Below are 22,967 nucleotides of genomic sequence, written 5' to 3'. Positions count from 1 at the left end.
GGCCCTGGGAGCGCTGGGCGAGTCCTCGCGCCTGCGCCTCGCCAACTTCCTGCCGCGGAACGCCCCGCCCACCCCCAGAAGCCCGCCTCCAAATGCCGCGTGAAACCTGCCTGACGCACCTCATTGGTTGAAACGACCGAGCCGTTGGCTCCCAGGCCCGCCTCTCCGCCGCCTCTCACTTTTCCCAGGGCGGATGCGCCTGCGCTCAGCTGCCTGGGCGGGCTGGGAGGCGCGGGTTGAAAAGTCTCGTTCCAAGTTTGGAGAGAGAGAGAAGAGCGCCTCAGACCTCGGTACCCGCGAGCGGGGAGGAGGCAGGAGAGAAAGACGCAGCGTTTGGGGAGCACCAGGCTGTAAGACGGAGCTCACGCTTCGAGAGCTAGAAGAGTGTGACGCGCCTGGGCGAGGCAGGAGCGCCTGCGTTTGGGCTGCTGTTGGCTAGCGAGGGGAGTCCGAGGCGGCGGCGGCGGCAGCGAGGGGCGAACGACCCGACGCAAGATGGCGAGTAAAGAGAGTAAGAGGCCCTGCGGGGCGGCGCGCGCCGGGACCGCGGGGGGCGGCGGGCGCGCGAGGCCGCGGCACGCGCCGGCGAAAGGCGCGAATTGGCGTGAGGAGCAGGGGGCGGGGCCGGGCGCGAGGCTAGGCGCGCGCCTCGAGGGGCCTACTCGGGACGGGACCAAGGCGCGGAGGGCTCCGAGCACTTCCGGAGCCCGGCGCGGGGCCGCGGGGCCGCGGGTTGGGCCCCCTTCCCCCTCTGCCCCCCCCCACTCTCCCTCCCCCCGCCTCCGGCGGCGGCGCTCCCTTCGGCGCCCTTGGCTCTCGGGCGGAGGCGGCCTCCGCCACCGGAAAGCGGACACGGCTGCTCCTTCCACGCGCGCGCGTCGATCGCTTCGGGGTCGCGGCCCTTGTCCGGGGGATTCTAGAACACGCCGGCCTATGGCTGCTGACGCTGGCTTCGTGGGAGCGGAGGCCGCTCCTGGTGGGGGATGGAGGGAGCGGGCCGAGGGGTTTCTGCTACACGTGGATTCGTCTTCCCGCGTGGGTCGTGGAGCCCCTGTACATACGGGTCGTCATCTTAGAACAGGTGCGAACAGCTGTAACTGGCGAAACAAAATCGTTGTCTGTGTAATTACCCAATTCTGTATGCGCAAGCGGTATTGATTTCCAAGTGCAAAAAATAAGCTTCCTGGTGTTAATATTCTCTCCACGTTCTGGAAGAGCAGTTAGTTCGTGTCCAAATTAGAGGTAAATCTGAGTGGATTAGGTGTGGCCATCTCGAGGTGACCTCCAGTATCTGTGTACAGATTCTGACTTCGATTTTTCTCAGCCGCTTAATTGTATGGGCTTTCTCCAAATTTCAGTGTTTGAAGATACTGTGGAGGAGCGTGTCATCAATGAAGAATATAAAATCTGGAAGAAGAATACACCGTTTCTGTATGACCTGGTTATGACCCATGCTCTTCAGTGGCCGAGTCTTACCGTTCAGTGGCTTCCTGAAGTGACTAAGTAAGGGTTTTTGGCAACTTTTACTTTGCATAGATTTAACTATTGCCGTGGATTTCCTAGTTTCAGCATTTCACATATAGAATAGGAGTGTGTAATCAGTTTAGCCCTTGGATGAGGTAGCAGGTGATTTATATTTTCGAAACTTAAGTGATTTATGGGATGGCTTCTGATATGTAAATGTGGGGATAAAGTGCGATTAATGATATTTGTGGGACTCCTCTGATATATTTGACGTTTTTTTGGTTTAAATACAGAGCGGCATTTTGGGGGACCACTGACCCCAAAGAAATCCAGCCGCTGGGAGCTGGATTTCTTTACAGCTTTATTGAAAAATACGGTATACACGGGAAAGTGCACAAATCATAAGCATATGGCTTGGTGGATTTTTACCAAGTGAGCATATCCATGTAATCAGCTACTCCAGTATGAATAGGTTTTAATTGGCAAAGGGGGGAATAATTTAGCAACGGTTCCCCAAAGAAAAGATGTTAGGCTAATAATGTGGAATACACTTTGAGGTTGTTGTTGGTCTTTGTAAGAGTGTTCTTTTCAGCCATTTCTAGAATTTCCCTGGTAATAATTGCTGGCGTTATTGAACACTTAAAATAAGGCTGGCACATCTGAAGTTTTGTGTTCCCTTGTTTGGTTTAATACTCAAAAGTGTACTGTGATTACTTTTTATCATCTTTGTGTTGTGGAAACTGGGGTGGAGACATTGAGTAAAATTCCAAGATCACACATTCTGTAAGTGGTGGAAAGGGATTTTGAGCCCAAAAAACTGAGTATCCCTGAGTTGAGCCAAGCCCTGTATTAGACCACCTTTATCATGCCCTTGCACTTTTTCTAGTAGGAACTTGGCCATATACTTTAAAACTATAAAATTTGGGTAATGTGAGCATATAATTTAATGAGCATTAACAAAATTAATCTAGGAAGGGGATTTTGAGACAAGTTATGAAAATAAAAGCAAGTTACTTTATATAAGGTTATTCCTTTAAAGGACAGATTCTCCATATGCAAACACCGTCTTCCATACAGGTAGGACTTCCATTGGGGTTCCCAAAAAATCACAGTGTAGATATGCAAATGTGGGAAGAGTAGCCAAGAAATAAATGATGTAAGAAATAAATAAATTTCTAAGCACTGACATAATCATTTTGAGCATCATATACTTAAGGGTATTCGGATTCTCAGTCAGAGCACCACTTACTTTTGACTTCTTTGTGCATTCCTGTTAAGTAAATTAAAAGCTTTAACAGCTTAATTTACATTCTTTTAGATCTTTTTGACCTACCTTAACAGAAGAAAACAGTGGGGGTCAGTGGAACTCTAAGGTTAGAAACCAGAGTTTGAATCCTGCCCCCTGCTTCTTAGTAGCTAAATTAAGGCACATTGGTCAGTATCTGCCCCCAAGCTGTCTGATCTGTGAATGCAGGTGCTGGCAGTTCTGACTGCCTACTTTTGAGAAAATTAAATAAGATCCTGCACTGTTAAAGTGCTGGCATGGAGTAAGTATGCAGTAAGTGGTGACTGATGCTGATTTTCCCACCCCTTTGTATTCAGAAATAATATATTAGAGTGTAATAACTGTATTTCTCCATTTGGATTCCAATGAAAACTGCATATTCAAGTCTTTTAAAAGTGTTACCTATGATATGTTTTGTGTAGCAGCTTTAAAGATGATAGATCTGTAAGTTCTTAGCCCAGATACTGCTTTTTTTAAGATTTTTATTTTTTTAAAAGATTTTATTTATTTATTTGATGGAGAGACAGTGAGAGAGGGAATACAAGCAGGGGGAGAGGGAGTAGCAGGCTTCCCAATCAGCAGGGAGCCCAGTGCGGGGCTCCATCCCAGGATCCTGGGATCATGACCTGAGCCGAAGGCAGACACTTAACAACTGAGTCACCCAGGCACCCCAAGATTTTTATTTTTAAATAAACTGTACACCGAACATGGGGCTCCAATTTACAACTGAGATCAAGAGCTGCGTGCTCCACCTACTGAGCCAGCAGCCTCCCCCCGCCACCATACATACACACTTTTATATTAACATTTAAGAACTTAAGAGAAAATACTCTAGATTGTGTATTCCATGGTGTTCTTTGCATGCAAAGAAGTGGGATCTGGTTGTGGGATGTGCAGTTGCTCTGGGAATGCAAGAAAATGCCAGGCAGCCTGCATTCTTGGGTGTTGAGGATAGCTTTGTGGTGCTTTTGCAGGATTCTGTTTGGAATATGAAGGGACTTTGATTGTGTTTTGTTACTATATGGAACACTGGAAACATTGGCTGTTCTTACTCCCTGAGTCTTTGAGGAACTAGATCCTAGTCAACCTCATAAGCCCTGCCTTCTACCTACATACTACATAGAGCATACTTCCTAATAATTACTTACAGTTTCTGAATTCTTGTCCTTAAAAACTGAGTTAGGTAATTGTCCACATAGTGGATTTGCCTTTAAAAATTTCTATTTAGGCATTTCTTTTTTTTTTAATTTTTTTAAAAGATTTTATTTATTGATTTGACAGACAGAGATCACAAGTAGGCAGAGAGGCAGGCAGAGAGGGGAGGAAGCAGGCTCCCCGCTGAGCAGAGAGCCAGACGCGGGGCTCGATCCCAGGACCCTGGGATCATGACCTGAGCCGAGGGCAGAGGCCTTAACCCACTGAGCCACCCAGGCGCCCCTATTTAGGCATTTCTAAGAAGTAATTTCATTATTCCATATATCTTTTATTAAATAATTTGCTATTAAACACATAGAGACTAAATCTCTACTTAAAATATCTTTGTAATCATTCAAATTCAGGTGGTACAAAATGCATGGAGTGAAATATAAGTTTCCTTTCCATGTCCCCTATTCTCCTAGTTTTATTACCCAAAGTAGAGACAGTCATTTTTGGCATTTTTTAAAAACCCATCCAGAAATAAGTACATATACATATTTTCCTTCCATCTTTTTTTTTTTTAAGAGAGTATGTGCACATCAGCAGGAGGAGGGGTAGAGGGCAAGGGAGAGAGAGAGAAGGTTAAGCAGACTCCCTGCTGAGTGCGGGGCCAACATGGGGCTCAATCCCAGGACCTGTGAGATCATAACGTAGCGGAAAGCAAGAGTTGGACGTTTAACCAACCGAGCCACTCAGGTGCCTCTCCCGTCCATCTTTTTTTATAGTAGCAAGTTATTCATTATTCACTTCACTTTACAGTTGGTAGTTTATATTGGAGACTTTTTCTTCTTAGCATGCTTAGATACAGTCTTTTGTTTTAAGGGCTCCGCAGAATCCCATTTATGAATATATTATAATTTATGTCACCAGTTCTTTATTGATGGATATTTAGGTTGTTACCAATCTTTTGCCACTAAGACAATGCTGAGAATAACCTTGTAATAATCTGTGATTGTCAGGTGAATTTCTTAGCAGTGGAGTCCAAGTGATCAAAGGATTCTGGCACTGAAAATGGACGAGGTCTTAACATTATTGCTTCTGCAGCCTTAGGTTCATTCAGCATTGGAAGAAAACATTGTAATATTGATTGGTTCAGGAAAATAGGTTTGTATTTTAATGATGGAGATGAAAGGATTTCCATTAAGAAAAAATCCTTATATGATTATTATGTCAAGGAATACGTGAATTGAATTTTAGAGTCAAGGAATTTTTCACAAACTCCAGTCCATGTTTGGACCATGCTCCTTAGAAAGGTGCTGTTTTTTTCTGTTTAAGCCCCTAAAAAGTCACTTCTTTTTATGTTAGCCCTGATACTGCTCTGCAGTGCCTCCTTTCTCTAAAGCATTCCTATTTCTCTTCAAATGATTCTAATGAGATGTGTTTAAGTTCCCTTTCATTTTGAGCTACAAAGATTTTGTTTTGTCTCAGTTCTCCCAAACTATATTGCTTAGAGCCTAGTTTTCTAAGTATGTCTTTTTTTTTTTCATTTAAAAATAAGTGGGTGAGTGCTTGCATATATTGCCTCCCCCCGCCCCATATAAGTGCATCTAAGAGGAAATTAACTGTTTTGGTAGCCTTATCCTATTTTTGGCCACTGAACATATATTGACCAAGACTCATGCCTTTTTTCAAACAAGCTGCTATTGCTTAGCCATGGCTGCCTTATTCTGTTCTTGGACTTGTATATTGTATTTATTGTTCTTTTTTACATTAAACCAAATCATGGTAAAATTTCATCTTGTATTTTTTTTAGTTACTAGTAAATTATATTTGTAGAAGCAATCCTCAACCCTTTTTTAAAATTCACTGAATCCTTTGTACAACTGAACTTTAGAAACCTAAGTAGCCTAATTTGTCTGGTGATGGGGCCTAGAGCCTTAGGTTTTGGCCCTCTTCACTGAGGTGGGACCACAGAGCATAGGAAAAAATTGCTATTCTAGATAATACAAATGGGAAAACATTGTTAATAGATACTGATGTAAAAATCACTGTTTGGTCCAGGGTGCCGAGGATCATCAGTGGGTTCTTTAGCGTCAAAATGAGTTCTATAGAACCAAGGTAACAAAGACAGTCCTCCCCCCCATAAAATTGAGAAACCCATTTCATAGGCTTTAAGCACCATGAACATTCATAATGAGTTTTCATGCCTTTTGCACTCGTAACCTGTTTTTCGGGTGAAGAAGCTGGGGCCCCCAGGAAGTTGTGATTTAAGGAATTACCTATAGTTAATTTTAGTTTGAGCCAGGATTTGAACCCAGTTTTTCTGGCTCAGTGCTTAAACTTTCCATTCTATTTTGTTGCCTCTTATTGGAAAATTTAGAAATGTCTAGTTTCTTAAAATGGAAGATATTTTTTAGGTGAGAAGTCAATGATTATGAGTGTGGAGATTGGAGATGGACTGAATTTGTTAGCAACTGATTTCTTTAGGGTTAGTGTGACTTATTTTCTTTCCTAAACAGACCGGAAGGAAAGGATTATGCCCTTCATTGGCTAGTGCTGGGGACTCACACATCTGATGAGCAGAATCATCTCGTGGTTGCTCGAGTCCATATTCCGAACGATGATGCACAGTTTGATGCTTCCCACTGTGACAGTGAGAAGGGTGGTAGGTATACCGTATATTCCAGTGTCGGTGTTTAAGGAAGTGTGCCTTCTTTTCTAATATGTTTTTACAGTTTCTATTAATATCTTTGGGCCCAGCAGTTTAACTTTTAGGAGTTTATCTCATAGAACTACTTGCTCACATGTGCACAAGGATTTCACAATAGCATTATTTGCAGGATTGAAAAATTAAGATCAGCCTAGCAACCCAGATGTTAGTTTATAGGAAATTGGTTAAACACATTATGGTATGTTTGAAATACTGTTCAGCAATTCCTAAGAATGCGATAAATTTGAAATTTCACACAGACTCACAATGAGGCAAATCTGTATGCCCTAGTATGGAAGGCTGTCCAGGATAGATTAACTCCTTTGTGTGATTATAGTACCCATTTTGGTAAAAAGTAATAATATGTATTGGGTGTATATAGGAAAAAGTCAGAGGAGGCGTATGCACCAAACAGTTAATAATGGCTTTTTTATGGAAGCTATTGACTTCCCTGTTTCCCCTGTCAAATGTACATTCCCCTGATTTGGTCTTCCCACCATCACCCAAGGTTGGTCATTGTGCTAGAAGGACTCACAAGACTCATAGCACATTATACGCATGGCTAAAGTTTGTTACAGTAAAGAATACAGAACAAAAGCAGTGGGGGGAAAGATACACATCAGGGAGTCTAGGGAGGTCTGGCACAAGGCTCCTCCAGGGCTGTACACGGTGTGCTTTCTCTCTGGCAGCAAATAACAGGGACATGTGCAGAATCTCTCTCTCCTGCCCAGGGAAACCCATTTGAGTGTCAGGATCTGAGGCTCTTGTGGGGGGTTGTTTTCACAGGCACGTCCTTCTGGCAGCCAGTTAAGACAACTGAAACTCAGGACCCCAGTAATGAAACCAGGTGCATGTCGTCAATCTTGGTATCTGTGCAGAGCAGCCCTGACAAACTGGTACAGCATGGTCCATTGCTCCAGGTGTACACCACAAAATCATCAATCCATCAGTGACATTAAGAACATTCTGAGGTCCATGTTCCCAGGACTTGGCTGAGGGTCATTCATGGTCCCAGTGTCCCCCAGAGCTGAGAGGGCTAAGCAACCAGACCTGTTTTGGGTTAGTGCTGTCTGCACAGCCCTAAAAGGTTTAATCTGAACGTTTTAAGGAATTTATTTTAGTTTTTTTCATATTGAAAATAAAACATTATAGCTAAAATCCTGCCACCCCATACCCCTTTCCTAACTTGCCTGCCTTTGAAGAATTTACCACTGTCCTGAAATTAGTGTGCCATTTTTAACTGTTTGTATTTTTATTACTCATACAGTAGTAAATCTGTATAAAGGGTTTTTTTTTTCCGCTTTTTTTCTTTGGGTACTGTTTTGTGTATGTGTGTAAACCACGTAGATGTCTGCCTCCTTTTAACTCCCATGTCGTGTTCCGTTGTGCTTAAACCTTACTTTATTCATTCTACCAGGGGGCAGTTGGACTGCTTCTGTTTGGTATTTTGCTCTTACAAACGGTGCTTCAATGAGCATCCTTGCCATGTCTCCTTGTACACATGTGGGAAAATTCATCTAGTGGAGTAGGATTGCTGAGTCCTATGGTGTATTCATTGTCAGCTTAAAATAGTATAAAACTATTTTCCAAAATGATTTAATCCCTTTGCCATTGCCACAATTCACAGTCCGTTTCCCTACAATTTTATGCGTTATTTCTGTAAAATATGTAATGAGAAATTTTCAGTGGATTTTAATCCTAAAGTATGTATTTATTGGACTTTTGGCTTCAGACTTAGTCTCTGTGCATAATTTATGGATGTGTATCAAGTTACTGTAGTCACTTGTTCTGTGTATTCCATTCCAACAAGTGACTGAAATAATTTACGGTTAACACCTCTCTTTATTTTCAGTTGCGGTATTTTTTAATGGATACTGTTTTATCATTAAAATGGTGGTTTTTATTTTCAAACTTTTGAATTTGAGAAAACAAGGCCCTGTGTTGAAAGTAAATCTTACTGGAAATCCGTTTTTTTAGAAGAGGAGAGCTATTCAGGTTGTTCTAAGTAAAGGAATTAGGGAACTTGAGTGTCTTTATATTAGAAATGTTAGAGCCCTTGGAATCCACGGTGGAGGGTTGGGTGGTGGGTTGAAAAGCAAAGTTGGGGCAGGTTTGGAGCAGAGTCTCAGGGTGAGCGGCAATCTTAGAAAGGCTGGGCCACATTTCTCCCACGGACACAATGGAAAGGGAACATGCTGAGAAGGAAAAAGGTGATTGTGTATGGTTGTGTAGGCGTAGCTGTGTGGACTGGTCTGTGATTTTCAGCCACACGGAAGAGTAAGCTACGCTTGCCACAGAGAAGAGTGGCTGAATGCCAGTGTTAAACCATGGGAGCCAGTGTTCATTAAGCGTTCCTGTATAGCAAGAGCGGACTGAACCTGAGAAATGGTTTGCTTCTTTCAGTTGGTGTTCTTCAGGACCCAGCCAGTCTGTTTTACTTGTTAGCTGCCTGGCTCCATCAGGCATTTGAGTTAGTGTTCCCGAACCTGAGATATGGGGGAACAAAAAAGGAATATGCGTAGAAGTGGCAATATAGGTCAGGAAGAAATAACACAGTTACGAGGTGAAACCTCCAAACTTTTTAAGCATCAGCAACTATTCTCCTTCTTAATCTTTGAACACAAAAAAGAAAATGTTCTTGTTTGCTGTTATCTGCTTAGATGTTCTCTACATGTATTCTTTCTGCTATTATCTTGCTGCTTCTCAGAAGTTCCTTATACTTTTTATGTGACTCTGTTGCTTTTCCAAGGCCTTTTTAATAACTATTCAACACTCTAGTCTTATTCGCACACCAGCCCCCTCGTTTGAGCTTTGGCACTCCACTAGCAGTTGAATTCAGGACGCTGGTGGAACCAGTATGTCTATGTCTTAGGGTTGGATGGGGTTAGCATCAATTTCTGATTTTAGGAAATAATTACATCCTCGTTACAACCGAAAGAGGCCAGTTTTTAATTATTCTAAATCCAAGGTGAAACAATTAACTTGCATAAAATAGCTATCAACATTTTCCAATTCAAATGGGCTTTGAGAATAAATTAATTCCAAGTGGCAAGTAAACCCAAATTTTTGTGTTCTCTAGTTAATTTGTGTTGTGTTTTGCCAGGTTAAAATCTGTTGTGTGGATTAAACTAAATGACTTGTGATTTTTAATCATAAGTGTATGTGTTTATTTCTTTCTTCTCACATTAGAATTTGGTGGCTTTGGTTCTGTAACAGGAAAAATTGAATGTGAAATTAAAATTAACCATGAAGGAGAAGTAAACCGTGCTCGTTACATGCCACAGAATCCTCACATCATTGCTACCAAAACTCCATCTTCTGATGTGCTGGTTTTTGACTATACAAAGCACCCTGCTAAACCAGGTATGTAGTAATGAAATCAGGCCATCGCTTGAACATTTTTCTTGATTTAAAATAATTGCTGTGAGGTCGTTCAAACTAGTGTAATCTATAATTTTTAAAGGTTTAAAAATCGTTCCAGGGGTCCCATCACCACCCTCAAAATTCAGTTGATGTAACGGAAGGACCTCCCAGACAGGTTCTACTCCTGGCTAGGACTTACTATAGCAGAGGCTACAGAGCAAAAGCAGGAGGAAAAGATACGCAATAGGCAGAGTCCAGAGAGGTCAGGCACAGGTGTCTGAGTCCTTCCCCACTAGGGCCACGTAGAACATGCTTTTTCTCTAGCAGTAGACCAAAGGGGCATGTGATCAATGTCTCCGCTTAGGGAAGCCTGTTTGACTCTTAGGATCTAGTGTTTTTATAGAGGTCTGGTCACATAGGAACATGCTGTTCTATGACCAGCCATGGCAAGGGCAACTCAGGACCCCAGCAGTGAAGCCAGATACATCATGAATCTTGCTAAACAACCCTGCAAGTCTTGACGAGCTGCTGCGGCATGCCTCACTGCTCTGGGCATACACAGCTTCATCAGTCAGTGACATGAAGAATTTTGTGAGGGTCACATTCCTAGGGGTTGGCTAAGGGTCAGTCATGGTTGCGGGCTACCCTGGAGACATACAGGGGCTGAGCAACCAGACCTGCTGTGTTAACTCTTTCCTCACAAAAGTGTTTGAAAAAAATTGATCCAGGGGTGGGGCAGGTTGCCACTCCGATCTGAGGGCATAGCTGTAGTTTTCAGTGTTTTGTGTTGGAGCTAGTACTCGGTTTCTCAAAGGAACCAGTTACTTTATGGTCTTGAGACTTGGTTTGCATTGAGTACTTGAAATGAAGCACAGAGAACAGCTTTTCAGAGTGGCTGTGGGTCAGACCAAGTCCCAAGTCATTGTTTGTATGTGACGCTTCTTCAAGCATTATAATGAATGTTATGGCTCATTCAGTGAGGACCGAGGATTGCTTTTACTAGTTCTGATAAACAGAAAATCACTTCGTAGTTAATGTGTTTCTTTCCTTTTTTAGACCCAAGTGGAGAATGTAATCCTGATCTTAGGTTAAGAGGCCACCAAAAGGAAGGCTATGGTCTTTCCTGGAATTCGAACTTGAGTGGACATCTCCTAAGTGCATCAGACGATCATGTGAGAGACTTATTCTTTCTAATCTCATATACTTAAAGACTGTCGTGGAGAGCTGTGCACTGAAGGAGCGCTGTGTAGTTGAAAGGTTTTCTAAGATAATACTCCTGATTATTGTGATAACGTTTTCACAGGATTTAGAGCAATGGTTATCAGACTGCCCTGTTGGAGCCTTAGGATTCCACAGAGCTCTTTTGAAGCAACCTTAGAATGGAGGGAAGGTGGGCAAAAGGTGTCCCATTATTTCAGAATGTATCTTTGTAATGGAAACTATGAAGTGTTTGTGAGACAGAAATTACCTTTTAGTTTATTTTTTAAGTGTACAATTCATTGGGTTTTAGTATATTCACAAAGCTGTGCAGTCATCACTACTATCGAACCCTGAAGCATTTTCAGCAAATGGCACAAAAAAGAAACTCCAGACCCCTTAAGCAGTCACCCCCCCACTGCCCCCAGCTCCTGGCAACCACTGATTTACTTTCTATGTCAATAGAATGTCTCTTGATAAATCATACAAATGGAATCATATGTGCTTTTTCCCTGTCTGGCTTCTTTTCACTTAGCATAAGTTTTTCAAGGTTCATCCATGTTGAAGCATAGGTCAGTATGTTACTCCTTTATATGGCTGAATAATCCATTATATGGATGTGCTGGAATTGATTCATTCGTCAGTTGATTGATGGACATTTAGGTTGTTCCTGCTTGGGGCTTTTTGCTTTTCTTTTTCTTTTTCTTTAACACTTTGGGGCTATTTTGGCTGATGCTGCTGTATGAACATTTTTGTATTAAGTTTTGTGTGGATGTAGGTTTTCATTTCTCTTGGGTAATTACCTAGGAATGGAAATACTGGGTCATATGGTAACTCTATGTTTAACTTTTTGAAACACTGCCAAGCTTTACCAAGGCAGCTGTAGCACTTCACAGTCCCACCAGTAATGTGTACTCCAGGGTACCAGTTTCTCTACTTCCTCGTCAGCACTTGTTGTCGTCTGTCTTCTTTATTATAGCCATCCTGGTGAGGGTGAAATGGTTTACCTCCTTGTGGTGATGATGACTAATGATGTTGCGTATCTTTTTTATGTGTTTATCAGCTATTTATAGCTCTTCTTTGGGAAAATATGTATTCAAATCCCTTGTCCATTTTTAAATTTTGGTTTTTTTATTGAGTTGTAAGAGTTCTTTATGTATTCTGGATTCAAGTCCTTTATCAGATAGGATTTCAGAAGATTTTCTCCCACTCTGTGGGTTGTCTTTTCGTTCTTGGTGATGTCCTCCAAAGCACAAAAGTTGAATTTTGAATGTAGTTTATGTGTTTTTTATTTTGTGACTTACGCTTTTGATATCGTGTCTAAGAAACCATTACAGGATCCAACATCACAAAGATATTTACATCTACATTATCTTCTAAGAATTGCACACCTTTAGCTCTTACATTTAGGTCCTTTATTCATTTTGAGTTAATTTTTGTATATGGTGTGAGGTAGGGGTTCAAGTTCATTCTCCACTTGTGGTTATTGTGTTTTTTCTAGCACCATTTGTTGGCAAGACTAACCTTTCCCTATTGAATTATCCTGGCATCCTTAATACAAGTATTTTAACAAAAGTACCACACAAATGGAAAACGATCTTGTTAATTTATTGTAGATCAATATTTGTAGCATTCTTTCCACCTACAGCTCCATACCTTCCTTCATGGATCCCATACTGTAAGTAAAACATGTTTGCTGTAACTCTAGCCCAGAGCTGAGAGTAGACTTCTGGAGCTTTTGAAAGCTCTTGTAACTTGGCCACAGGTTCTTTACCTTCTTCCTTAGTATATCCTCCTGCCTAGAACGGGGCCTGTCACGTCACAGACCTTCTTTATATTTCTACTGGTCACAATTTCTGTTATGCTTTTTTTTAAATACTGAAAGTAGGTAATTGGCCCAGTTAAGAATCTTTAGGTACAAGCAAGCAAAACCAACTCTGGCTGATACAAACAGAAAAGAAATTTATCAGAAGGACCTTGGGCAGCTCACAGAATTGCTGTGCTGTCTAGAAAATGGCCTACAACCCAGAGAAGAGGCCAGTGGATGTTAGTCTCTGCTGTGTACCGTCCCCACCCACCCACCCCCACACACACTGGCAGTCATGAGAACAGATTTCCCTGTTGATGGTCACAATTCAAAATCGTGGCCAGACTGATGGAGCCAGCATAGTGTCCCAGCCACAAGAGAGGCTGGGAAGCAAGGGTCTCCCTTAGTTCTCTGAAAGGAAGCTTCCCTCCACTTCCCTCAAAGTGGGCATGGTTGAGTCCCTAAAACAGGGAGGATGGGTTATGCTCAGTAACTTAATTACTAGCGCATTCTGAAGACGCCAGGCTGGGAGTTGCTAGTTATAATAATAGCTGACGTTTTCCAAGGGCTCTGCACGTGCCAGGCATCTTGCTAATCTTCCCAGGATCCTTCTGAAATGAGCAGGGGAGGATGGCAAGAGCTCTACATGTTCCTTTCTCTTCAGTGCTTGTAAATTGTGCATCTGAGTGTGTATCAACAAAGACTAAGGGTATGTGTATTATATAAAACCTTTTTTTGGTACTGGGTAAATAGCTATTACTGGGAAATAGCTTTGTTACAGAGACTCGGATAAGAAAGTGATTTTCGAAGAGATGAGCCCCATACCAGTGTCAGTGGAATTATTGCAGCAAATTTACTCTAATGGAATTACCTTTTATTTTAAACCATGTGGATGATAATTATTGCCTTGTAGCTGGCAACATTTTTTCATAAAAACTTTCCTCTTAACTTTGTGATAATTGTCATTTGAAGCCTCAGGTTGCAGAGCCTACTGATCTGTGATCTTTGGGGCCTGGGGAAGGCCCATGGCCTCTCCTTGGGTTCTGCTGATGCTCTGAGGAGTGCACCGTGGGGATCTGTCTGCAGGCCCTAAGCTTTGGCCTCTCAAAGCAGCTTAGTTGGGGTTTCTGGGTTATTCACCTGTCCCACTTCTTACTGTCTGTAGTGGTTTCTGCTATGAAGTCAAAGATTTATCCAAATATTTTTGCTGCTTAAGAAGCATGTTTTCATTTTAATTTCCAATCTCCCAGCCCTGTGTGAATTTCTAGGACACGAATATCTGTTCAGTAGATTCTGAATGTTGGGCTCTGTGTTGCATTGTGTAATCTAGATGAATTTTAGATACTTGACTGAAGATACGTCAGTAGAAACTCGAACCTGATTGTCTCTTGCCTCCTGTCATGCTCGGTTTCCCCGTCCCCCTTACTGTATCCTTACCTTGCCCTCTGCATCTCAGATGATGAATGGTACAAGCATACACTCTTCTGCTTCAGAAGCTTCACTTTTATTTTTGTTTCTTCTCTTGTGTGTTTATTTCTACCTTTTATATAGTTAGATAATTTTTTTAAGTTTATTTAAGTAATCTCTACACCCAGCATGGGGCTTGAACTCACGACCCCGAGATGAAGCGTCACGAGCTCTTCTGACTGAGCCAGCCATGTGCCCCTCATTCAATAATTTTTTAATGAAGGTTGTTTATTTTTTCCTTCTTTAGACTGTCTGTCTGTGGGATATAAACGCAGGACCAAAGGAAGGCAAGATTGTGGATGCTAAAGCCATCTTCACTGGCCACTCGGCTGTTGTAGAGGATGTGGCCTGGCATCTGCTCCACGAGTCCTTATTTGGATCGGTTGCTGATGATCAGAAACTTATGATGTAAGGTGGAAGGTTCAGTGGGGTCTTGCTATGTAGGTGTCCTGAATGACTATCAGTGATTGTGGTGGCCTGTGGTTTGATTTACTTATTTTTTTTAAGTTACATACTGGCCTTAAAAACTTCACTGAGGTATAATTGACATACAAGAAACCATACATGTGTAATGGCTTTTTTGCATAAAAGTTACTCTGGCATATGAATAAACACCATTTTTTACTTGAAAAAAGAAAACAGATAAGTAAATATGAAGAAACATGCTTGGCAGTGGCAAATGTCAAAATTGGGGTCGCAGTGACTTTGAAGATGAGGGCTAAGAATGATTCTGTCAGGTCGTGGCCACGGGGCTGCATTCAGCCGCCTGTAATGTGTTTTATTTCATAAACTCCTGTCTGAGGCAAATGTGGCCAAGTAGTAAGACTTGACAAGGCTAGGTTGTAGGTATCAAATTGTTAAATTGTTCTCTATGTAGTAGTTGGTGTATGCTTGAAATAGTTGGTATTAAGACAAGAATCTAATAAACGAGAAACTGGAAATGATAGCCCTAATTTATTTTCTGTAGGTTTAGAATATGTCACTTAGTGGTTGGCAGTCCAAATTGGCAGCTCTGTACATGGTTGGGGTGTCCATGAAGGGGCAAGCGTGGCAGAAATAAGGGGGGTGTGGAGTGGCACGGACCTGGAAACAGGTGTGAGAAGCTGGGGAGGGGCGGTTGGCTTTGTCTTGTACCTTTGTGTTTTAGATGGGACACCAGGTCCAATACCACCTCCAAGCCAAGCCACCTGGTGGACGCACACACTGCCGAGGTCAACTGCCTGTCGTTCAACCCCTACAGCGAGTTCATTCTTGCAACTGGCTCTGCAGATAAGGTTTCTGAGTTTTTGTGTATTTGGTGTTTATGAATCCAGTTGTCTTGTGCTAGTCAGATATTCTAAAACTCGATGTAAAGTACAGAAATGAATTCCTTTTCATTTATTTTTCTTCAGACTGTGGCTTTATGGGATCTGCGTAATTTAAAGCTAAAACTCCATACCTTTGAATCTCATAAAGATGAAATTTTCCAGGTATGTGGCAGTTTTCTGGTGTCTCTGTCAGGTTTTTGGTAATTTTTGACGGGGGAAATTTAAAATCTTTTTGCTTTTATAGCAGGCATGCTGTTTTTTTTTTTAAGTTCCTCTTCTGTGTAGGTTAACTAGTGGGAAGTAACTTGGAGCTCTGTGAGATTATAACTTTAGAAGTAGAAAAAGTCTTGCAAAACAGGATCAGTTTAAAAAGTGAAATCCAAGGATTCTTTAGTTAAGGTATCCAGCATGGTAGGTCCTCTAGTGGGAAAAAACAACAACAGACAACATTGTATATCGTTTTAAGTGGTTTCAATTGCATAGGTTTGTTTTTTTAAAAAAAGACTATTTATTTGACAGATCACAAGTAGGCAAAGAGAGGTGGAAGCAGGCTCCCTGCTGAGCAGAGAACCCGATGTGGGGCTCGATCCCAGTACCCTGAGATCACAACCTGAGCCGAAGGCAGAGGCTTAACCCACTGACCACCCAGGTGCCCCTCAATTGCATAGGTTTAAGATACACTTAATTGAAAAGTTGAAAAGCTTCTGGGGCAGTTAGGGGACTGAGTAACTTTATGGGGATTCCTAGCTGAGCTCCCCTGTATTGGGGTGTGACCTTCCTGGAAAGCAGGCTGAGGAGATGGGCCATTTAAGAGCACTTGAAAGGATAGGACAAGAAGAGGGTAGAGAACAGAAGATGGAAGGTCTCAAGGATTAGAAAAACGCCCACAAACGCAGGAACAGATGATACTTCACACTTTCCAATCTGTGTTGCTAGGTCCACTGGTCTCCACATAACGAAACTATTCTGGCTTCAAGTGGTACTGATCGCCGCCTGAACGTGTGGGACTTAAGGTAACTCCAAGTCCGGTGACAAGAAACTGCATAAGTATGCCAATCTGACAGATGATGTAATTCATAAAGTCGAGAGTAGTTTGCTGATCCCCGTTTAATAAGCCCAAAAAATTTTTTAAGGTTTTACTTACTTATTTGACAGAGACACAGTGAGAGGGGGAACACAAGCCGGGGGAATGGGAGAGGGAGAAGCAGGCTTCCCGCCAAGCAGGGAGCCCAATGCGGGACTTGATCCCAGGACCCTGAGATCATGACCTGACCCGAAGTCAGACTAATAAGCCAAATATTAAAGCAACTTTCAAGTACCTTCCTGAAGAGTCTTGGTTTTTGTTGTTGGTATTCAGACATGAAGTTGGGGGCGTATGTATGTCTTAACGATCCAAATAATTATATTGAAAACACTGTCGGCATAGAAAGGGGTATAGATGTTAGCTGTTTATGTCTCATATGTGCGCTCTTAATTTATGTCTCTTACCTGCACTCTTTTCTATCATTTGCTCTTCTGTGCTTTCATTGTTTCATTTTGAGGAGCTGAGCTCCTGCTGTGGGCTGTGTAGCTGCTGGGGATACACTTGGGAACGGGATAAGCACAGGCTGTGCTGTAAGAGAGCTTACCTTCTTCTGGGGCTCAGTATAGAGTTCTTTCAATTTTGTAAAGTTCCTTGATCTCAGAGTTGCCATTCTAAGAATTTCAGACTCCTTTACTTTTTTTGAGCCTTTAGAGCCATTAATAAAGATGTTCAGTTATATAAACTTCCTTCTCAGATATCATTATCCTAAGTTTAAATCATTACCAAGAAATAACTTATTTAAAATCCTTATTTTAAATGTATTGCTTTGAAGTAGACTAAGTTTTTAGTTTATTAAACCCAGGGCCGCCTTCATCACAGAGACCGCAGACCAGGTCTTCAGTGCACAGAACATAAAACACTGGAATAAAATACTTGTATTGTAAAACTTCTGAACATCTAACGTTCTGTGTTTGCACAGAACAAACTCTAGCCGTGATTGAATCTTGGAAATGTAGAGAATCTTGAAAGCGGACATTTGATTTGAAATAAAATAGCGGACTATTTCATTTGAAAACAATTTTAGTAGTAAAAGTAGAAACTGAAAATATGAAGTCAAGCGGCAGGCTTTGGAAGTCTGATGCCCTGGCAGCTGAATTGTCCCTAGAGGTGCCAGTAGTAAATTTGGAGGCTTTGTGAAGTTTCTTAATTCTTTTATGACTTGCGTAGTGTTAGAATTACATTACATTGGATAGAATTACGGATTAAAATAGTCCTGACCGGAGGATATACATCATTGTCTAGCAGTCCCATGTGTTTGGTTTAAATTTAATAGGAAGAAAGAGTATCACTTGGAAGGTTATGTATTTTGGTTGCTTTTTCAGCAGTTCTTACTAGCAAAGCCCACCTTGGGGCTAGATATCAAGGCTGATACTTGGTGTATAACTTAAAGAGTGTTGGGACTGCTGGCAGATTCGGCATGTTGAAGTTGTTAGGCTGTTTTTTTTCCTCTTTTCCTTGGCTTATATCTTAAGTTTTACCTTTTAAATCTGGTGCAGCAAACAGCCACAGTTAAAAATAATGAATTTTATTTTTTTAAATAATGAGTTTTAAATTAGTATTTATTATAAACAATTTCTGTGCTGCATCCTCAGTTATGAACAGCTTTTATCATTTCCAGAAGGTGAACATCCCACTGTCCCACCAGTAACTAATACAGAAGTTGTCATTGGCAGTAGTGTAGAAATGTTGTCTCTAGAGTGTGTGCGTTTTAAGACGCCTTTTGTGGGCTGATGCTGGTTTTGTGAACACTGATACCTTCTGCAAGAATTTCAGTATTGACAGCATTGTGTTCTTTCTTGATAGCAAAATTGGAGAAGAACAATCAGCAGAAGACGCCGAAGATGGGCCTCCAGAACTCCTGGTATATATTGGCTTTCTTATGCGGGATGAAATGTCATGTGCAGATTGGACTGCTTGTCATTGATCCACGAATCTGGAAAAAGAGTCAGAACTCCAAATGCTAGCTAGCTCTTGGAGAGGATTTCAAATTGGTCTTAAAGGTTATTCTGACTGGGTTTTGACATTTATTGAAAATAGTAAATAGAGCACAGTAGGTTTTTATGAATATTTCACCAAGAACTATTTGGGCTCCTGGAAAATCATGAAATTTCTCACTGATTCCCACTTGTAGTATTTCTGAGGGCTTTTGGGGGGGGGTGGCTAGGTATTGTTACGGAATGAGCAATACTTCACATTATCTGACAGTACAGAAATATTCCAGTGACTTGATTTTTAAGTTCCCTGCCCAGAAAATGAAAGCATTCTGGATCTTGTTGGTGCCAAGTGTTTACCATCTCCCTCCTGCTCCTAACTGAATCACTCGCATCTCCTCGGCCCTTGAAGGTTTCTGTGGTGGGTCTGTCCTGTCAGTCCTCATCCTTCCTGTTTCCGAGCTCTGCAGTGTGCGCGTCAGGTCCCCTTCCTGTTGCGCGTGGCTGCGCTTCGCGGCGGTTCCTCCTCACTCAGAATCCACGTTCGTGTCCGCCAGTCATTTGGCAGATGGTCATCCAGGCCACTGTAGCGTATTTCATTCCGAGGTCAGTACCAAGTTTTGGTACACTTGGGCTTTGCCCACCACTTTTAAAAGGTAAAGAAGGCCCTCGAAGGTGAGCCCTACGTACAGGAGATGCCCACTGAAGCCCACGCGGCACAGACGCCCTGGATCCCCTCACTCCTTGTGCAGTGCGTCGCCACACCCCACAGCAGTGGCCAGAAAGCGACACAGGGTGTGATGACACAGACATGCCAGCATGGTCTATGCACTGCTGATTAAAGAAGAGCATTTCTCAATAAATACCCTAGACAGATGACAGCACCTAGACGGTGTATTCTGTTGAGTGACTTAGTCTGAAGAGTCTGTTCTGTGCTGTGTGGCTCTAGCCGAGGCGTTACCGTCACCTGTTGTCATCCATCATCCAGCCCTCTGTACTTACTTTACTTTGGTAAAAACTTGGAGATAGAACTCACATACCATACAGTTCACCTGTTTAAGGGATATAATTCGGTGGTTTTTAGTCTGTTCACAGAATTCTACAATCGTCGCCACAAGTCGGAATGTTTCCTTCCCCTCAAAAAGGAGCGCTGCTCTTTAGCAACTCCCAGTCTGCTCCTCTTCTCGGCCCCTGGCAACCAGCGGTCCACTTTGTCTCTAGATCCGCCTAGCTAGCTCCGTAGAAGTGTGATAGGAGGTGCTCTTTGTGACTGATTCTTCGGCTTGGCGTGCTCTCAAGGTTTCCAGCTATTTCGGGGTACCCTGTATATTATTGTTCTTTAACAGTCTTGTGGTCCTTGAGGAAATCCACTGGGATTTTGCTTTCACAGGAGAGCCTGAAATCAAGGGACACCTAACTTGTGGCAAGCTGGATGCTAACCATAATTTTAGTACAGCAGTGTCTTGATTTGAGGACTCTGTACATTCCAAGCCTGTGGTCTTGACGTATTTTCTCTCAATGTCCCCTTAACACGATTCTGAAAAGCTGTTTTTCTATCATTTTTAAACTGAAAAAATGATTAGGTAGAAGAGTTACCTTGCATGTAACCTAATTGTCAACCTGAGTCAAATTAGACTTTGTTAGGAAGTGTGACTTCGGTCCAAGACTGTGCATTCATATTGTCCCCATGAGAACGGTTCCTTCTGATTCTTAATTCTGAGGTAAGGGAGGTCCAGTGCTTTCCCATGAGGCAGTGTCTTGTAGGGAGGGAGTCTCTGCCGCCCTCATCATTGCACAGCAAAGCCCACTGCTTAGCCTTTGTGGGGCTTTGCTTTCGGACCCTGGGGGTTGGTTTGGTTTTTTGAATCCCTACCGGGAGTGATGCCCCTTGAGGAGATGGAGGGTGGCTGGGCGGTGTGCTAGAGGGAGAAGGGAAGGTGTGCGGGCTGCAGAAGAACCAGGAGGCTCCTCGGGTGGGCCACTTTGGAGAGTCTATAACAGAACTTTAAGGAAATTTATTGTCTTAACTGTTTGTACCAAAGTACATATATGTGATAATGAGGCTGAATTAATGTTAAATGTATTAGGTATAGAAATGGCATTGTGGTTGTGTAGGAAGATGTCCTTACTTCTGGGTGATGTGGGGTGAAGTACTTAGGGGGGCGGCTTAGTTAGGTATGTCTGTGTGAGAGAAACGCACCTGTGCACATACTCGTATCGGGAGTGTAGGCAAAGGGTAGCCAGGCGTTCCCTGTACTGTCCCATCATCTTTCTTGAGGGTTTGGAGACTTGCAAAAGCAGCGAGGGGTAGATTAACTAAGCCTATAAACCCCTCCCTTTAAACCTCAGTTGCAAGATTGATGCTCTGAAAAGTAAGATATGAAACAAAGGCTTTTTAAACTTCTTATTAACAGTTTATTCATGGAGGACACACCGCCAAGATATCAGATTTTAGTTGGAACCCCAATGAGCCTTGGGTCATCTGCTCGGTGTCTGAGGATAACATCATGCAGATATGGCAAATGGTGAGCTAAAGTGTTTATTTTTCCTGAATGAAGAGACATTCACTCAAAGTGTTTCTATTACAGATTGTTGCTTTTCTAAATTTGGTGTAATATGCACAGTCTTTTTAAAAGACCTTTCTCCATTTTAACAAGTCTTAAGTTCAGTATGCACCTGTCAGGTCAGGAGAAATCTGTGTCCGCACACAGACGGGGACATGGCCTCTGTTCCGCTTTGCATGATGTCGTCCGCTTCGTCCGCTGGGCTCTTGGCGTCACTGCTGTAGGTCCGGGGTCTGCTCCGTCGTGGGCATGAAGGATACAGGAGCAAAGCGTCCACGAGTCCTCGGAAGCAGAGTACTGAGCGCCTGGTGTTTCTGAGGTGGTGTTAACCCTCTCATTAACCGCAGGGCCGGTGCTTCGTCTCAGGGATGCTTGAAATGCTTTTGGAAAACGCTTTTTACTACAGAAAGTAGTAGCACGTGGGCAGCTTGGTGGCTAGGTGGGCTCCTCTGCCAAATAAGAACACTGGCCCTGGGTTTTCCTCATTCAAGTCTGGGGGGAAAACTACTAAGTAAATTACTCTAAAAATGTCCAACACAGAAACACGCTGACCAGTGAATCCTAAAATCTAGATGGAATTCAATGCTGTTCTTAGGAGGTTTTGTAAAAAACCATGGGGAGTTTTACCTATGCATTTATTTGGTTGTCCTCTCCAGGCTGAAAATATTTACAATGATGAAGAGTCAGATGTCACAGCATCGGAGCTGGAGGGGCAAGGATCGTAAAACCCAAAGTACAAGAAATGTTTCTATTGAATGTAATGCTACGTGAATGCTTGGTTTATCAAGCGCCGAAAAGGCATTGTATAGTAGGAAATGTAAGTGGGTTGGCATATGGCGTTCTTTACCTTCTGATTCTAGCACTTTCAAGTGAGCTATTGCGTACTGTATCATATTGTAGCTTTTAGGGAAGAAAGGAATGTTGTTTAAGAAAGAACATCACTGTTGTTTTAAAATACAAGTAGCAGGGTACTGCCTTTGATTCAACTATTTTAAGTCCTTGTTTTCTCAAACTAAGTGCTTGCTGTTCCCAAATATGCAAGAATAACTTTTACACTTTTTCCCTCCAACACTTGTTGATTGGCTTTGCAGAAATAAAGTTTTAAAATAAATTCGGTTTTGTTTTCTTAGAACCCGGGTAGGAGAGTATGAATGTGTTATCCATGTGCGTCCCTTCCTGTGAGAAAGCTGGTACGTGTGTGTGTGCGGAATTACCTCGCAGGGTACATGAGTGTCCTGATCCAAAGATTGGGGAAGAAGTTAGACTTGTAGACACGGACCTACTGTACCTTCTACATCCCCCTCCCCCCCCCCCCCGCCCAAGAAAGCTTGCTCGCTTATACAGCAGGGGTCAGCCAAGGGGATATACCAGTTTGGCCCCTCAACCTATTTTGCAGGAGCTGCCAGCTAGTGATGGTTTTTAATTTTAACAGATCAAAAGCCAACAGCAACGACCTTGCAGCCCATTAAGTCTAAAATAATTACAGTCAAATATAAGAGGGGCCAGCCAACTTTAAAGTATGTGCTTAAATACTTTTTGCTCATCTTCAAATTAAATCGTTCCCTATATGCCTCTATAATATACCGAATTCTCTTGCTATTCAAATAGGTCCACCCTGAAATGTGCTAGGAGCAGCTAAGACTTGTGGAAA

At 42.5% G+C, this 22,967-nt stretch overlaps 1 protein-coding gene across 3 annotated transcripts; it reads left to right on the top strand.

Moving 5' to 3' along the window:
* Positions 1–186: 186 nt before the first annotated feature.
* RBBP7 (RB binding protein 7, chromatin remodeling factor) lies at positions 187–22,446 on the top strand (the record flags this gene model as incomplete). Of its 3 annotated transcripts, none has more annotated exons than XM_080794986.1 (12): positions 187–511; positions 1,359–1,503; positions 6,406–6,551; positions 9,786–9,959; positions 11,016–11,131; positions 14,678–14,838; positions 15,578–15,704; positions 15,822–15,899; positions 16,674–16,750; positions 18,625–18,682; positions 21,167–21,277; positions 21,973–22,446. In XM_080794986.1, 12 exons carry the CDS (start codon positions 496–498, stop codon positions 22,039–22,041), a joined length of 1,278 nt encoding a protein of 425 aa, XP_080651112.1. In that variant the 3' UTR covers positions 22,042–22,446. The 3 variants fall into 3 exon arrangements, with proteins under 3 accessions (XP_080651112.1, XP_080651114.1, XP_080651113.1); XM_080794988.1 differs by having other exon boundaries at positions 194–290; positions 21,973–22,443; XM_080794987.1 differs by having other exon boundaries at positions 263–511; positions 9,813–9,959; positions 21,973–22,419.
* Positions 22,447–22,967: the final 521 nt, after the last annotated feature.

Source organism: Martes martes, assembly GCF_963455335.1.
Source record: "Martes martes genome assembly, chromosome: X".
Taxonomy (NCBI): Eukaryota; Metazoa; Chordata; class Mammalia; order Carnivora; family Mustelidae; genus Martes; species Martes martes.
This window is presented reverse-complemented; position numbering and strand designations above follow the sequence as displayed.